We start from the raw sequence: 19,328 nt of genomic DNA on the forward strand, positions 1-19,328 counted from the left end.
ACACATCCTTCAGCAGAATAACCTAAAGAGTGGATAAAACTACTTCAAAACCTCAGAGCTCACACTTCAAGTTTCTGAGGAATTGTGCCAGTGAGACATCAGGGAGCAGTGGTCTTGACCTAAAGAAATTATTGAATATATAGCAAAAGTGTAGAACATTCCCAAGGAAACCACTTTCTTGTGGGAAAAGTCCCATGAAATTTAATAGCAAACAATAACCTTTCTATAGGTATTTGACTATTAAAATAAGTTTTTTCTAGATATCAATAGTGGGAAGACTAAAATAAATAGGACAGTTGAGTCCCTCTCAGTACTGATTAGAGCAGTCTTCTGGGTTCCTTACTGCATGCCCAGCTACCTATGGTCCTGTGGGACTTGCCCTAGTTTGTGAACCCCAAGGAGACAGGACCACCTCAGTCACACGTCCTTCTACTCCAGAATGCCCAACAATACCCTGTGTCTTGTGGTTGTTTTGTGGTCACTTTGCACTGGCATAGCTGCCACAAAGTTGCCACAAGGTAGCCATGAATTGGGCCCTTGGAAAGGATATAAGACTTTTTAAAGAAATTTCTATATAACACTATAGGATTGAAATTCTAAAGGATTTTTTCTTAAGGGAGAGGGTGTGGGGAGAAGGGAATGACTGTGAGTCTATTGACCTCACACAGGTGTAGAACAGAGAAGGAGGCTGCTTACAGTATTGGGGTACATAGGGTACAGAGAGTCAACATTAAGTCACATATGTATTTGTAGCATATTTTTGTTTCCTTTTGGAGATGCTGCTGCATAGAATGGCAGTCTTTCAATTTCAGTCCCTAGCCTGACAATGTCCCAAAGCCTATGGAGCCCTGACCAGTTAGTTTCTGTGGACAGGCTCCTGTGGGTAGAGATAGGAAAAGGACAAAACCTTTTAGTCTTTTCTTCCATCCTTATGTGCTTAGAGGACCATTTTAGGTTGTCTCTGTGCACCTTTCATCCCCTCACTGTTGTATTGCAGGTGTAAAGGGTGTAATTTTTAGTGGGTCATAACTCAGTCAAATAAAAAAGCCCATTTTCACTCAAAGGCACTTTTCAATGGAGAGTTATTTCCAGGACAAATTTTCAACACTATCCAAAGCCATTTCAGTACTGAAAGGTCATAATTTTATAAAATGGGGAAAGTGTATTTTTGTCATTCACCTCCTACTCAAAATAGAGCGGAACCATTTTTGGTCAAAGTTTCCAAAAATTTCCCTTTGAGGCGAGACAAAGGCCCTTATGCACTTTCTTAACTTTATACCCATGAATAATCCTGAATTTCCACTTGAAAGGTGAAATTTTGTAAAGTTGTGAGTGACTAAAATAAATTAGAATAAAACCAGTAATCCAGCTTTCCTTATACTGGTCACTGCAGCTCCTATATAACTTATTAAAAAGTAGACTTTGGATTTCTATTTGAATGCCATGTATGTAAAGAATAAAAAAGCCTATTCTCATTATATGCTTATAGGGATGAATCCTCATTGGTGTAAATTGTCACAGCTCCATTGATTTCAATTGAAGGATCTGTAGTGGAAAAGTACATTATGTATTGATGATCTTATACCAGTATTGGATCACAGCTTCTTTCATTTAAATCTTTCAGATATTTTTCCATTCTTCAATTGGCACATTTGCATGATCGTATGATGAAGTGCTGGAACTGGAATGTCTGCCAATGATACAAAGTGATATTAACAGTTAAACTGTCCTAATTTTTAGTTTTCAGGACTCTTAGTAAAAAAAAGCATAATTATAACAGTTATAAAAATATAATTACTGTCACTTTTTGATGAAAAGATCTATGTTCATGTCAGAAGAAACTCAATCAGCTGTCAGGAAAATACACTTTTTTCCCCCATTGGATGACGCAGAAACTAACAGCAAAGCAAGTATTTACAGTATAAAATAGTGTCAGAAGTAGCATATTTTGTATATCTGTCCCAATCAGTTACAGTAAGTAAACTGCACCAGAATGAAATTATGCATCTGATTTTATTCTGCATGTTGGGATTTGCTTTTCTTCGCTCTGCTTTGAAAACAGAATATAATATCACGTTGACTTACAGGAATTTGTGTGTTGATATCCCACTACAGTTAGTGCAGTTGAGACAGTAATTCCTATAGGTTTATTTAAAAAAAATGTATTTAAACAGATGGAATGGATATCTGGGAGAATTTTTCACCATTCTGCAAGCCAAAAATTGTTCACTTTCCTGCCCGAGTCTGACTTTTTATTTTTGTAATCGAATACCCTCTCAATCAATACCCTTTAAAAGTGTACAAGAAGCTGCCCTGGAATTATTTTCAGCTCTTGGAAGACAAAACAAAAGTTAGACTCATCTTCTTTAATATCATGTTATATAAAACTAAATTTTGCATTACATCAGTGATTGTATATTTCCAGCAGCAAACCCTGCTGAAGACCTTCCAAAAATATATCTGATATATTTAATAGTAGCAAATAATTTTTATAATCAAGACTAAATTTTAAATGAATGTCACGGTGTTAAGAAATACATAAATCCTAACAGAAACCCAAGCCGAAAATGCTTAATGCTTTATTAGGAGTGAAAATTGAGAACTGCTAAGATATCCTGTAATTATTAGTATTTTAACCTCTTTTAAAATATTGATTTCACTTTAAATTAATTGCAATTACCTTTTCAATTTCAGTAAACTGATTTATTTTTATTATTAAGACTAAAGTAGTAGAGGGGAGGGGAAACTGTCTTACTTATGTAAGGCAAACATTTGCACATGTTTATTCACATGAAAAGTTCCTTTAGGGTTTATAACATTAATGAAGTTACTCACATACGTAAGTATTTGCGGGATTGGGCTCATACCAGGCACTGTATTTTCAGGCAGAACTTGCAAGTGCTTTGGTTCTGACTAAAGATTGATGGCATGATGTGACTTTTGGCATGTAGGCTAAAAAGTTGCAGGCAACAGGCAGAAAATAAACTAGAGGAGGGGATAAATATGTCAACTCCCCTAAAACATATGTAAGTCATAAAGTAAATGCAACACTCATAGAAAACATTTATTTATTTTAACTAATCAAATATGCAAACTGGAAAGTACAAGATATTAAGCTGAAATTGTCCTTTGACTAAAAACTAGCTGTACGTTTAAAAAAATTATAAAAATGTACCAATGTTTAGGACTCTCTAGTTGCACGTAAGGACTTCCCTTCCTCCCCAGGGAACCTCAGAGGATTTTCCTCCATAATCTATACCATTGCCTCAAATTTCTTGTAAGTCTGTTCACAGGTGTGTATACTCAAAAACTGGACAAACTGTGCAGTCTAAATACAGCAGAAATTACTATACAAGTTGTAAATAAAATACAGCTCATTAAACCTCAATCTGAATATTAGTAGAACTCCACTGAGGTTTGGGGTAACAGAATCCATTCCCCAATATACAGGCAAACTATAGGCCTATAGTGCAGCCCCCCAAATAGTGACCTCCGCCCCTCTATGTCCCCTACGTGATGGCTTTGAATCTGTGAAGGCAGAGCTCCCAATAATCCCTCCTGTAGCTTGCCTCCATTCAAGTCTTCTGTGTTGGTGGTGGGGGTTGCACAAACCCCCTGACTAGATGCTCCATATGCATAACCTTATCTGGATTATACATCATTCGGAGGGGTTTTTACAGGCCCTGTAACATGGGGTAAATGTCACCTCAAGAGAATTTGTAATGACAAAAGAGCTTTGTAAAAATAGTGCAAGATTTTGGACAATGGCTAACATACCAACACAAATCCTGCTCCTATTCACAACCTTGGACCCTGCTTTAAACTATTAGTCTCTCTAGGGTCTTCTTATAGGATGTTTCCAACAGACTTGAATAATTGGGTTCCAGGAGTGTACACCTGAGAGTGTAAAATATGGCTACACCTCACCAAGCTCCGGGCAGTGATATAGAATAGATTTTTTAGTATAGCTTACTTGAGAGGAACACAGATCGTACCACAGTGATTTCTGAACACCAATAGCTTATTGTAAAAGCGTTCAAAACACCGTACTAACTACACTAAAGTGTAGAGGTTTGGGCTGTTACTGTAGTGCCTATACTATTTAAAAATGAAAGTAATGAAAACAGTATTTTTCTCAGCAATAAAATAATTGTGTGGAATACTCCATTACTCTAAAAGCATTTACCTTCCTCATCTCAACATATATACACATGCTGAAGTACTTTTAATGTACAATATGTAACATGAAAACCTTTCAAGTGTATTTTTCTAATACAAACACACTACATGACTGTGCAGTTATGAGCAAACACTTGTAATTCACAAGATAGCCTCCCCAGGATTTTCAGGTGTATAAAAATCTTTGGACTAGCGATTAAACTCTGATATAGGTTAGTTGTATCCCATCTTTTGCAGTTCTTTATTTTGTCTTTGAAATAGTACTGCAAGAATGTGGTATTTGTTCAAAATGTCTGTTTTAAAGCATGTGGAAACTCTGCGAGTTCACTGACTGGATACATACCCAAACTGACTAGATGGCATTTTAGGTTTTTCATTTTAGAAACTGCATTTAATTCAGAAAGTGGTCATGGTTTTCACAACATTCTGATAAACCGAGCGCAAGGCCATTTTCCAAAGACCTTTAAAAAAAAAAAAAGGAAAAAAAAAACATGTTTAGGCACAAACTAGCCACATAAGCAAATAAAACTTCATCTAAGTCCTAAAGCTGAAACACTGTTCACTGTGTTGACTGTGTGTAGCACCCTACCACCTAGTGGCCTGTTGTATAAATCTAAACATGTAATAGTATGCAGTTTACCTAATCTCTCTACTGCAGATTTCTCTTCAGTCACCAGCTATGTGAATTCAATGAACATATCCCATCTTGTTGAAGCAGCTGTTTCTGCTAGTTGCTAGAACATGCTGGCCTGCATTTACCTCACTTCAAAGAAGAAATGCAGTTGTGCTGCAGCATGGAAACAAAGATTTGTATAACTATTAGCATGTTGAATGGCTGAGGCAGAAGACAATTGATGCATAACTACTATATTGATGGAAGTGGCTTATCTAGCAAAAGAGTGCGCTGTCCCCAGCACAGAGGCGGCTGGAGGGGTGCTGTCCTACCCTTTCTCTGTGGAGCTGTCAACCCCCCAGCTGCAGTGATCTCTTGGGCTTTTGCCACCATTTCCACTCACACACAATATCCAGTGTGGTGCTCCTGCTGCTCTTTTTCAGTGCAGTGGGATTTGTGGGGCAGGGCTGCCAGTCTTCTCCACACCCCTTCCCGATGCACTGTGGATGCCACTGCCCCTACCTCACGAGCAGCCTGGTAGGGCAGCTCTCCATCCCCAGTTCCTCTAGCTTTCTGGGGGCACGTCTTCACTACCCGCCCGATCGGCAGGTAGCAATCGATCTATTGGGGATCGACTTATCGCGTCTTGTGAAGACACGATAAAATCGATCCCCGATGGCTCTGCCGTCGACTCTGGAAATCCACCGCGGCAAGAGGCGGAAATGGAGTCAACGGCAGCACGGCAGCGGTCGACTCGCCGCCGTCCTCACAGCCAGGTAAGTCAACCTAAAATACGCAACTTCAGCTACGCTATTCATGTAGCTGAAGTTGTGTATCTTAGGTCTACCCCCTCCTCCCCTGTAGTGTAGACCTAGCTTAAGACATACACTGCCCCACCCCCCTGCCACAATTGGCTCATGGAGCTGCTAGTACACACATCCATTCCCATCCAGGTAAAGTTTGAGGTGAACTGGAGCTGCTTGCTGAAGTCTGTACAGCTTAGGGTGACCAGATGCCCCGATTTTACAGCTACTGATGAATGAATATCAGTCTGGGTATACTTCTGTGAATGTCAGTCTCTGGTGCTATTGTCCTAGGAACAGACATAATTATGCAATGCCTTCAAGCAGTAGTTTTCAAACTGGGGTACGTGAGCTCTTGTTAGGAGGTAGGCAAGAAAAATCCTGTAATGGTAGACAACTCATTTTATTTAGTAAGACCTGGAAATCTACTCATATGTATATTATGATCCTAGCTCAGATGGAGGTATGCGGTAGACTACATTATTTGGCAAGGGGTACGCAGCCTAAAAAGTTTGACAAGCACTGCCTTAAAGTAAAGAAATAATAAAAGCGATGCTCCGGGTCCTGTCAAATCTGAGATATCAAATCCTACCCACCAAGTTTTCCCCCCAAAGGGGATGAAAACAGCAAAAAAGCTATGGACCTTGCCAAAAAGGAGGTGCTATTTCATCATGCAATGAACTTCTAAGGACAGCACTAAGCCAACTGACATCTCATCTGGTAACGCCAAAGAATAATTAATGGCAGACATAGAATATCAAGGTTGGAAGGGACCATCTAGTCCAACCCCCTGCTCAAAGCAGGACCAATCCCCAACTAAATTATCCCAGCCAGGGCTTTGTCAAGCCTGACCTTAAAAACCTCTAAGGAAGGAGATTCCACCACCTCCCTAGGTAACCCATTCCAGTGCTTCACCAACCTCCTAGTGAAAAAGTTTTTCCTAATATCCAACCTAAGCTTCCCCCACTGCAACTTGAGACCATTACTCCTTGTTCTGCTACCACTGAGAACAGTCTAGATCCATCCTCTTTGGAACTCCCTTTCAGGTAGCTGAAAGCAGCTATCAAATCCCCCCCTCATTCTTCTCTTCTGCAGACTAAATAATCCCAGTTCCCTCAGCCTCTCCTCATAAGTCATGTGCTCCAGCCCACTAATCATTTTTGTTGCCCTCCGCTGGACTTTCCAATTTTTCCACATCCTTCTTGTAGGGTGGGGCCCAAAACTGGACACACTACTCCAGATGAGGCCTCACCAATGCCGAATAGAGGGGAATGATCATGTCCCTCCATCTGCTGGCAATGCTCCTACTTATACAGCCCAAAATGCTGTTAGCCTTCTTGGCAACAAAGGCACACTGTTGACTCATATCCAGCTTCTTGTCCACTGTAACCCCTAGGTCCTTTTCTGCAGAACTGCTGCCGGGCCACTCAGTCCCTAGTCTGTAGCAGTGCATGGGATTCTTCCGTCCTAAGTGCAGGACTCTGCATTTGTCCTTGTTGAACCTCATCAGATTTCTTTTGGCCCCAATCCTCTAATTTGTCTAGGTCCCTCTGTATTCTATCTCTATCCTCCAGCGTATCTACCACTACTCCCAGTTTAGTGTCAACTGCAAACTTTCTAAGGATGCAATCTACGCCATCCACCAGATCATTAATGAAGATATTGAACAAAACTGGCCTCAGCACCAACCCATGGGGCACTCCGCTTGATACCGGCTGCCAACTAGACATGGAGCCATTGATCACTACCCGTTGAGCCTGATGATCTAGCCAGCTTTCTATCCACTTACAGTCCTCTTACAAGAAGGCTGGTTCCTCTTTTCCTCACTCCAGAAGCAGGTGGTGGGCCAGCATTATTTTTAGTGACTGGGCATTGGGTTTATATAATGCACAGCTGTGGAGCTGAGTAAAGTTTAGAGGAGCACAAACATACACAGGCCCATATCTATTTTTCTTGGCATTCCCGATACTGGAAACACGCCCCAACAGACTTATTTTTAAATCTATTAAAAGATCGCCCACATTTCCCCCCTAGACTGATACCTTATATGACATATTTCAGCTAGAAGCACACTTTTCCAGTGGAATTAAAATCCGCTGAAGACCCAGGGTTATATAACGGAAACAATGAGAGCTCCTTAACTACAATGACCTCAGAGCACTACTATCCCTCAAATAAACCATTTCCTTAGCACAGCTCTCCTGACATGGTGGTTAGAAACCATTGAATAAGTTTCATAACAGAAGTGATAATTGAAGAAACAATGAATTCTGAGTTATCAACTAATTCACTATAGCTTCATGAAAAACAAACCACCACTTTTCCCCCCATGGTCAAACGTATGAGCATGTGAATTGTAGTAGCCCAAGAATCTCTATTTTTTTATTTAAACATTAAGTATATATTAATAGCCTAAATATAACTCAGAAAGTTCATTATTGTCTATTACAGCACCCCCCAGGTTGCTTTAACTTGTGTCAAGACAAAGGCAGATCAGGAACTGCAAGATTCCCTAATAGCATCCTGCTATGCTGCATTCAGCACTAAATCTGCTCCAATGAATTAAATTAATCTCTGGTGCTACTGGATTGATTTCAATAATATACAAAAGCTTTTGCTCCAAGAAGAAGCCTTCGGGAGAGTACTTGTATCAATAGGAAGTGAAGATGGAAATACAAAAAACGAACACTTTAGTAGAGGTAGTGTTTTCATATGCACAGACTTAGTCTTGTGTTTGATATTTTAAATAAGGAAAATACATGCAGTAAATCAATCTTTTATTATAGAGATGTATCAAACACAGTTTGAGGTATACCTATGTACACATTAAAGCTGTTAGCTGTTCTGTTCACTGTTAATAAATATTTCATAATTTTTAAGAAGTCCATGTACGTCTGTTCTCCATGCCTCTGTGGGTGTTTTTATGCAAATCAAAGGGCATTTCATAATTCTGTTACACTGAATTGCTTGGTTAAGTGAACACTGTCTTCAGCATAAACTTTCATGACAGTATAACTTCCTAGAGCACAGCAGTATAAAAGCTCTTATAAAGAGCAGTACAAAAGAAGTATCATTAAAGCTAGCAATCTGTGTTAACATAACTACGCCTATATTAGAAAATAGGCATCCTGAATCAATAGATTTCAGAAAAAAATATTGAGATTGGCTTCTGGGTCATCTTCGGTTTCTGACTCTTCCTTATTCTCTGAAGAGGTGCACACGCCAGGCTCTTTATCTGGTTTTCTTTTTCTTCTGTGAGTGTACACAGAATGAGTCTTCTGTATCATCTCACGAGGTGAGTTACGCATGCTGAGTTCAGTTTTCAAAGCTAACTGTAGGCAGTTGTAAAATCTGGAAAGGAACAAGAACGTATTTATTATGTTTGCTTATGTTCTGCAAACAGAACATTAACACTTTGGCAACACAAAATGTCGTGTATAATGTTTCATATAATTCTAACTAAAATCCAAAGGCAGACCTGATCAGTATTGTGAGGGAGACTCAGGAATACCAGCACATACATTCTGTGCATGCTCTGTCAAGTTCTCTAATCTCTGACCTTCTAGGAATCTAATTGACAGTTATGCCCTATGTATAATGAAAGTCCCATTCATATTGCTGAAAATTACACAACAGATGATCTCAAACACTTTTATGGTTTGCATCACATCTTAATAGCGTCTAATGGTCAATCCTATTCATAATCAGATGCACCATCATCACTCCCATTTGCAATTACTTTAACATCCCTGTGGCAACTACAGCAATTAATTCAGAAAAATATTTTAAAAATATCTAAATATGTTTAACTGTCCTTGGTGCAATTAAGTGTTTTGTCCTGTATCCTTTTGCTTTGTATTTCTTCTGCCCACCCTCTTTTGTTTTTCACAACTGGAAATGAGTAGAAAAGCCAGTACTGTGTAACTAGTCACCAGCAAGTGTTCCACAGACCACAGTTGGGAACCTTAGACTAAAATTTGTACAGCAACGTTAATGGGTGCATTCTAATCTGAATACTTAGGAAATTATGTGTAAATTCCTGTAGATTAAAATGAGATATTCCTGGCTTCATCAAAAGGTGAATCTCCTGTCCTTAAACACTGTAAAAATCTAATCAAACACAAACTCCACATGAAGATGCAGCTGTGGAAGTTAATGCTCTGAGACTAGAACTCAATGTGCTATTCATGCCATATATCTTGAGCAACAATGGGAAGTCCTGTATGGACTTTTTAAAAAGCTCTGTAACAAATCTTCTCTCCCTACCTGATACTGTTGCTTATATATGATTAAACGATCCTCTAGGGTCATCTATAATTTAAAAATACCAAAATCCTCTGAGATCAGATTTTCAATCTGTTTTACTATTATTTTTGTGGCTAATCTTCCTGGTCTACCGGTTAGCAGACAAATGTTACACGTCTCTGGATTTAGATGTAGTGACACAGGATGCACATAATCTAACAAACCTGTCAATTCTCTTCATGTTTTCTTCCATCTTCCGATTAGCTATCTGTACCAGAAAGTCAACATATTCTTCAGTGACCATCAATTTCCCCATGTGACTTAATGGAACTTCTAAGCAATGAGTACTCCGGACAGCCTAGAGGCACACATAAGATGTATTCATTTGAATTACATTAGGAGATAATAGCTCTAAAAAGTAGGTGCATTCATTACAGGAAAACCACCTGAAAAGATCTGGTGGTATTTCTTTGTGAGGAGAGTGATATGCCATGTCAGGAAAGTGTCATTTTTAAATTATTATTCAAATCTCCCACATACTTAAAAATGTGCTCATGTTAATAAATAATTGCTAACTTCTATAGCGAAGTAGAAAAATAGTGCATACCATCATAATTTTACCTCTTCTGCCAACTGTAATACCAGAGTTCCTGAATCCAGAATCTATAGCCACCGAGTGCTGTGAAACAAAAACATTTTAAACAGCAGTTCATACCTATTTTGTCAGACTGAAAGCTTACTGTGGATTATATTGCAAGTTAAGGTCCCAATTTTGCAAAAGCTTAAAGGGCATAGTCCCAACTGACTGCATTAAGAGCCACAATCACTAGTAAGTGTTTACAGGATCAGATGCTAATACTGTAACAAAATACTTTTAAATTAAATTTCAGTGACAAAGACAGATGGTAGTTTCAGTCCTGACCCATTCCATCAAGACAAAGGGGGAAGTTCATTCCTCTTTTGGCACTACATTGTTCCAGTTTAAATAGCAGCTAGTCGAAGCCAATTGTGGGATGGATATGTTCTTAGATCTAGATTCTGCAGAACTCAGTAAAGATTGTAGAAAAAATCTAAGTAAAGATTTTCTTCCCTATATTAACCAAGAACAGGGTGAATGTGAGGAACAAAATGATCCTGTGCAGGCCTACCAATCCCCATTTGAAAGGCCCAGCATTATCCACTTAGCTGATGTCTGGGAGCAAATGGTCCCAGTCAGTAGTGAACTAATTTCTAAAGAACACTGCCATGGGCCAAGGAAAGCAACACAGATAATTCAGGCTCTCTCTAGCCAGTCTGCCTCAGCTAGAAGACTGAAGTGCATTTAAGTGGTTTTATTTTCTAGAAAGCACAGCAAAATCTGCAGAAAGAATCTTAATCCTTATTTTCTTCATCAACATACTTTTACTACCCCAGTTATTAAACATACACTGCTCCTAAGACTATTTCTAAGTGTTAAAATATTGTGGTGCCAACGTTTTTACTTATGCAGCAACAAATGTAAACAAAACAATACAACATTGTTGATCTAATTTTACCAGAAGCTGTGCATCCTGCAACTCTTGACACTGCACATGAAGAATGAATGGTTCAAATTTGAATACAGTGTCACCAGTGGCTTTCTGCAACGCTGTCATCTGGAAAATGCAATGAACATTAATATATTAATACTACAAGGATGAACTGTTACTATTAACATTTCATAATAAAATAGCTAGTTTGTGAAATGTTTAAAAACACCAGGAATGATTTGGCTCCAACAATCATGTTTGTTATTATTTAATTGCTTTTAACTTCCCATTGCTCATAATGCTCAGGATCTCTGCTGATTTTTAAGTATTAAACTGATTCTCTTGCCATGAATTTCTACTAGACCTCGACTTTTAAAAAAAATTATTTGCTTCCCTGTTTGATTATTTTGGACAAAAGAAAAACCAATGATGTCAGCACAGCATAGAGAGTATTGTTTTACTACAGTCAGCAGAGGAACCTTGAGAGTACAAAATATTACTACTACTCAGTTATAGTTTGTTTTTGATTTCTTACATTATTGGAAATGATCACGGACATGTTGATCCTCTTAAAAAGGTACAATAGGTTAAACTTGTGGCCTGAACTACTTGACCTTATTTTAATCTAGGTTTCAAAAATGACTCATTATACTACTTCTATGATAATGTTAAAATAAGATAAAATAAAAGGACTTGTAAACTGAAATTAAACTCATAAGGCACACCAAGGGGAAAAAATAGCTAACAAACAGTTACATAGCTTTAATACTCTAAAGGATGAATTTCACCCTAAGGTCCCAGTTTTGACTTGGGGCTCTAACTAGAAAATCTTCCTGCAACATTTTTCATGTAGATCACTTGCACTTTAGGCAAATATGAACACAGAGCAATTAAAGAGAATGCTGCATAATATACAGTTATAATTTATTATTGTATGCTATGTTTATGTAAAATAAATTTAAGGATTGAGATTATTGGTTTTAGTTTATAAAGGCTGCATTGAAAGTTACATTATTCATTGCAGTTTACACCACAGTCTACTACTATATAATGTTCTAACTCTTTTGTTCTTATCTAGTGTTCTTATATCTAATTGACTTGCCTTCCCATATCCCGTGAGCATCTTTAAAGAAAATACTAGTAGCTACCAATTTGCTATACTTATATTTAGGAAAAAAAATGGAATTGCTTCACCATGCTTAATTCTTTTTTGGCTAGCATCCTTCCCCAATGCTTCCTTTAAATTGAAAATATTTCTTTAATCCTTTTTTAAAATTGAGAACTGTGAAAAATTCAACTATTATCTGAAAACACCCACTCAATGTGCAGCGGCAGTTAAAAAAGTGAACAGAATGCTGGGAATAATTAAGAAAGGGATAGATAATAGGACAGAAAATATCATGATGCCACTATATAAATCCATGGTACGCCCACATCTTGAATACTGTGTGCAGATGTGGTCACCCCATTTCAAAAAAGATATATTGGAATTGGAAAGGGTTCAGAAAAGGGCATCAAAAATTATTAGGGGTATGGAATGGCTTCCGTATGAGGAGAGATTAATAAGACTGGGACTTTTCAGCTTGGAAAAGAGACGGCTAAGGGGAGATATGACTGAGGTCTATAAAATCATGACTGGTGTAGAAAAAGTAGATAAGGAAGTGTTGTTTACTACTTCTCATAACACTAGAACTAGGGGGTCACCAAATGAAATCAATAAGCAGCAGGTTTAAAACAAATAAAAGGAAATATTTCTTCACACAGCGCACAGTCAACCTGTGGAACTACTTGCCAGAGGATGTTGTGAAGGCCAAGACCATACCAGGGTTCAAAAGAGAACTAGATAAATTCATGGAAGATAGGTCCATCAATGGCTATTTGCCAGGATGGGCAGGAATGGCGTCCCTAGCCTCTGTTTGCCAGAAGCTGGGAATGAGCGACAAGGGATGGATCACTTGATGATTACCTGTTCTGTTCATTCCCTCTGGGGCACCTGGCACTGGCCACTGTCGGAAGACAGGATACTGGGCTAGATGGACCTTTAGTCTGACCCAGCAGGGCCATTCTTATGTTCTTATTAGTTTAAGATACCAGTAATCTGGGGAGGGATAGCTCAGTGGTTTGAGCATGGGCTTGCTAAACGCAGGGTTGTGAGTTCAATCCTTGAGGGGGCCATTTAGGGATCTGGGGCAAAAAAAATTAGTCCTGCTAGTGAAGGCAGGGGACGGGACTGGACTTGACTTGATGACCTTTCAAGGTCCCTTCCAGTTCTATGAGATAGGTATATCTCCATATATTATTATTATTATTTTAATAGTGGTGTAAAATAAAACTGCTGAGGAGCCTATCTTCCCCTGTAGACTATTGTACAAGATTTAGATGTTCTTGTGTAGCATTTTCTTTCTGTAACTATCCTTGTTATTAAGGTATCAATCTTACAAATGTAGGTGCTTAAAGTTAGGCCCCTAAATAAATGGCCTCCTTTTTAGATGTGCTAAGTACCCACTGCTACTAGTGGAGCCAATGGGAACAGGAGACACTCAACAATTCTTAAAAACCAGAGGCCATAGGCCCTGATCCTGCATTATGCAGCATACAGGTTACCTGCTGTGCCTGCACGAGCCCCCCTGGCTTCCACAGGGCTTCAAATGGGCACAGCAGTCTGCCCATCTCTGGGCTTACGTATGGATTTTTTGGTGTCTGAAAAATTTTAAGTATTATAACAGAATTTAATATTGACTGTGATCAGACTAAGTGATGTTGGTGGGTGTACTTTTTTAAAGGGATTCTGTTTCACTGACAAGGCTAAGTAATTTAGCAGACACTCTAGGGACAGTTTTTTCAGTGACAGTAAACGGGCAAGAAAGTCATACTAACTGAAATGGTCTGTGTATGTTAGTATGCCCCAAGGCCGCAGTGACTTACATTGCCTGTTGCACTGAAATGCTTACTAAATGAAATAATTGTGACCAAAGGATTTTACCTTATTGCTTCTAGACCACCAATTTCCTGTAAAAGGCTCAGAATTTAATAAGAAAATACTGAAAGTAATTTCCTATTAAGCCTACAAAGTCTGAGGCCCAGCCCTGTCCCCAATGGAGTCAATGGCAAAACCCCCAGTGGGAGCTGGATCAGACCCTTAGTCAGTAAACAGCGAAAGCATAACTGCTGTAACTAATTAATAAAAAATGACTATCACTGATAAGTTATGCGAGTGACAAAGAAAGAAGTTCCCTTATTTCAAATACACTAATGTTTAATAAAGAATTATATAGAAAAGTTTTGCCATATGTTGATTTAATGACCATGGACAGCGTGCTCACTGTCTCATGGAACACTACGCAGTCCCTACTACAAGAAACTTGCATTCTAAGGCTCTGAACCTACAGATGCTTGTGGGTGGATCCTTTTGTGTGCACAGATATCCATGGACTCTAACGGGAATCTGTGAGGGTGCAAGAATCTTCCTATGAAGATTTTACAGTAGTCAAACAGCAGTCCTATAATATAACTACTAATATTCCTCTGTATATTCTTCAAAGAATAGGGTTGACAAATCAATGCAGGTTGACTTTCACAGTCCATTAGGAAAAACTGTACACCACTTTGACATTGTTATAATATGTTGCGCAATTTTAAAATATTACTTTTTAATGGTTTTCTTCTTGTTGAATAAGACCCAGAAATCTTTTGTGAAGGGATGTTTTATAAACCAAAAAAACCCTACACCTTTCCTCAAAGGATCTTAAAGATAGCTATAAAAATTAATTACTCCTCAAATTTCCTATTCCCATTTTAAAGTGGTAGATACACATCGAGGCACAATGGGGTTAAGTAGCTTGCCTGCTGAAAACTCAACACAAAATTCAGGAGTTCTGACTTCCAGTCCAATTTTCCACACTTTATGTTTGTATTCTATGAAAATATAACAATTTTAAAAGTAGTCCGGTAAAGATTTCTCACACCTTTAATGGATGCATAAACATTTTTACCGTATCTACCAACTAGAAGTCAATACAAAAATTGAGACGGTTCCCATTAGCAAAAGCCAATGGCAATACCCTAGTAAGCTCAGACCCCACTCCTAGTAGATGGCAAATCAGAGGTTGCTGAGATTTATATGAAGGTGATATCAAGTAAACTAAGAAAAAATAAGACAGAGGGGCTTTTTAAAGTTTAAATGTATGTATATTATTGTTATGCAGTCTTTACAGTTTTTTTTTTTAACAGAATAACTAGTTTCATTTTATGGGGTACAATGTAAAGAGGAGCATTTAGAGAGCAAAAGGCAGTTTGGAAGCACAAAGTAGTTTGTAAATATTCAAACTGTTCAACAGTTTCTTAAACGGATTTGATTTTAGGTTTCAAAGCATTTTTTAGGATATAATTTTAATTTAAAAAACTGCATAAGAAAGCCATTGTCTTTTTGAATTTGTTCAGATTTGTAGTTGTAAGCTATGGCTGTTTCAATCTTAAAATGAAAGTTGTTAAAATTAAATCATAATGGAGTTTCTGCTGCATACAAAATAACAAATATGCTTTTTTGGAAAGCATCTCTGCCTTTTAATGAAGAGGACAGAGGTCCATTTGTGTTTGCTTCCTTATCTGCTCCCCCGGATAATTAATCATGCATGACAGAATATCCACAGTTCAGAATATTTAACTCTTGCAAGGATTAGCAGGGTAACAAGATTATTATATGGATAACATGAATATCTAGTTATCATAAATAATGATAAATTGTAAGGGACATTAAACTTCATGCTTCAGACAATCTCTGACTATTAGAAAGTAGGATAAAACCTAATGCAGGAGGCAGATTATCCTGCATCTGCATACCTTCCTCTGTCGCATCTGATGCTGGCCACTATCTGAGATAGGATACTGACTAGACATACCTTAGTTATGATTCAGTCTGGCAATTCCTCTGTTCCTATTAGAGGGAAGTTTTGTTTCATTGCTACCATTAATTCAATTTAAACTGCTAGTGACAAAGTCATTACCATCTGAAGACTGTCTGGTCTATGGAAAGTGAGTTTATGGTGTCAGACAGGTTCCTACTGGAGGTGTCTACATCAGTCACTCTACAGCTGACATCTATGTTGCTTGCCTCAGTGGAGACAGCCAGAATTAAATGAATGGTCATGGATGCAAAAATACATTCTTACCACAGAAGTGATCCTTCAATACAGAATTGAGGCACACTTGCCAGAAACTTGACTGTACTTATGCTATGGATAAGGAAAGGGCTTCACAAGCACTAAATTAATATTTTTAGGAGGAAAAAAGCTGATGCAGAATCAGCACAAAATGCTGGTCTTGTGCAAACCATGCAAAACGTCTAACTAAAAACCACTGAAAGTGGTGGATTTTATAACCTGCTGACATTGTACTCTAGTTCATTATTTTAAGAAGGAGACAAAATTTTGACACTAGTCCTGTTTATATTGACCAAGGGAGCCATATTACCGACCTAAACCATGCTCTTGCTAGAAAGGTGCTAACGGTGTTGCCAGCTAACGTAGGCAGAATTTTATCCTAATAACAAAACTGTGCTCTTAAATGAACCTAATCATTCTACTAATATGAAGAAAAAATATAAATTCTTTTCTAGTTTCTATTTGAAATTGTATTTTTTGGATGGTTGGGATGAGGAGAGGGTAAGTACTTATGCATAAACGTTGTACATTATTCACATCTTACCACATCCTCTTTTGCACAGAGTTGATGCGTTACCATGAGCCAAGAACAGTTTTTCTTCTGTACCTCATAGCCATTGAAACCCTAATGAAAAAAAATTATTAAAATAGCACTACAGTTATAAAAACAAATGTCCTTTGCATTCTTGGCTTGGGACACAAGGATGTACAGAAATATTCTCTGATCAATAACCATAACTATATCAACAATCTTAATGTTATTTATTTATATAACTTTCATGTGATTTTTTTTTTAAACTATCAAATCTAGGTAGGTATTTACACCACCTAGATAACAGTAGCTAAGCAGGTAGTTTAATTTAATCCTGAATATTAATGGAAAAGTGTTCTGATTTCACCCACATTCAGCTGTAGCAATGTGATCTAGTATTTGCAGAAAAAAACCACAAAGATGCTAATTCAAGATCTTTGAAAGAACTTTTGTGGTGTCGCACTGATTAATATGAAAAATTCAGTTAGATGTATCTAAACATGAACCTCATGATGGGAAGCAACAAAATACAATCATATATGCTTTCCCCATACCACCTTACACTGGGAATGTTCTCTATTAAAATTTATTTACCGTACATTTTGGAGTTTGAGTTATGCACATAACTAATCTAAGGACCTGTTTACACTGGGGATATTTGTACTGATGTACCTACACCACTGCAAATCTGCAGATGTGCTGCACTGGTGTATTATGGGATCTTAAAATTCTACATCTCTAACATTTAAATAAGGAACTAACTAGCATGTTCTTCTGTGTAATCTAATCTGCACTTTGTATATAAAACTTGTGGTTTTGATAAATTTGTGGAGAGTGTATGATGAAAATTAAGTCCATGAAAAATCATGTAGTATAATTTGTTAAAGGAGATTGGTTTTAATTATCATTACTACAAATCAGTGTGTCAAGACTTAACAATCAGTTGCTTGGGAATGGCTAAAGAATATTAGGATCTGGATAGAACTGCCAATTTAAAACTTTGTCCTCTGGGAGAAACACTCTGACTATACTATATTTTTGGTGTTGCTCAGATCCCAAAATGATAGTTGGTTGCCAGATTAAAACCCTAGACAGATCATGTGATTCAAATGTCAGATGCTGGTGCTGTGTCAATTCTACTTTCATTTTGGTATACTTTAGTGTTCTGTGCTCTTAGTTTACATCACATAGACAACAACAATGAAAATGAGATCATCATATGAAACTGAGCAACGACTGATGCCAAGTCTTCCTACAGCATAAGGTGGAGGGAGAAATGAACCACATGCTTTCAGTAAACTTCTCTTCTACTCTAGTGCTGCTATAAACAGCATGGTGAATTTGCTATAAACACCAAAAACTTTAACTGTAATATTCCAAAAACTATTCATAAGCTGGATAAGAGACAAAGGTGGGGTGGGACAGGATAACACATCTCCATGTATCTGCAGAACAGAAAAGCCTACAGCATGCACGTAACTAGGGATAACCTGGGCCAGGACGGCTACAAGCCTCGTGCCACTTGTGGGTTGTAAGGGCCATGGCTTCTGCACGGGGGCAGTTGAGCTTGGGGGGGTGTGCGTGTGTTATTATGGGGTGTGTTTCTGGCCCTGTGACCTCACGGAAGCCCCAGCTCGAGAACAGTGGGCGCCAGAAGGGAATCCCAGCGCTGCACAGCTGACTGAGGGTCCCCAGGAGGCGCAGCGCGGAGCCTGCCGGGCAGCGCTGACAGCGCGGGCGCTTCAAGGGGGGTGGGGGTGGGGTGTCTCCGGAGCGGAGCCGCGCTCGGCGCTGTCTCCCCACCATGACACCCCCCTTTCCTCAGACCACCGCCAGCGCTGCCGGGCAGCCACTCGGGCTGGAGGGGGCCCCGGGGGCGTGGTGGCGTCTGTGGTGCGGCCCCTGGCCCGAGGGAGGGGGCCGGGGGGCGGACAGCCGGACTCACTCGGGCGGGGGCCTGCGCGAGCAGAAGGCGCCCGGCGCAGGAGCTGGTGGTGCAGAATCGCTCCTGCCCGTTGAGGAGCTGCACGAGCTCCGCGATGGCCTCGTCCACGCTGCCCTTCCTGCTCTCGTCCGCCCGGGCCAGGCGCTGCTCCTTCCAGCGCCGGAAGGCGGCCATGGGCTCGCGGGGACGGAGAGCCGGGCCGGGACCGGCAAGCGGGCGAGCCCCAGGCTGCACAGCCGCCCTACTGGCTGATGGTGGCCGGGTTAAGCCAAACCTGCCGGCCCGGCTGCGAAGCGCGCCGGGCACTTCCGGGCTGGGGGAGGGGCTCTGTGGGCCGTATCGGC

At 39.3% G+C, this 19,328-nt stretch overlaps 1 protein-coding gene across 1 annotated transcript; it reads right to left on the reverse strand.

Moving 5' to 3' along the window:
- Window positions 1-8,355: 8,355 nt before the first annotated feature.
- Window positions 8,356-19,279, reverse strand: TYW3 (tRNA-yW synthesizing protein 3 homolog). The gene is made up of 6 exons (XM_054036600.1): window positions 18,985-19,279; window positions 17,052-17,132; window positions 11,376-11,474; window positions 10,448-10,519; window positions 10,065-10,198; window positions 8,356-8,946 (listed from the first exon to the last, which is right to left on the reverse strand). The coding sequence occupies exons 1-6, from the start codon at window positions 19,156-19,158 to the stop codon at window positions 8,739-8,741; spliced, it is 768 nt and encodes a 255-aa protein (XP_053892575.1). The 5' UTR covers window positions 19,159-19,279; the 3' UTR covers window positions 8,356-8,738.
- Between the last annotated feature and the right edge of the window lie 49 nt (window positions 19,280-19,328).

This window comes from Malaclemys terrapin, chromosome 8 (assembly GCF_027887155.1).
Source record: "Malaclemys terrapin pileata isolate rMalTer1 chromosome 8, rMalTer1.hap1, whole genome shotgun sequence".
Taxonomy (NCBI): Eukaryota; Metazoa; Chordata; order Testudines; family Emydidae; genus Malaclemys; species Malaclemys terrapin.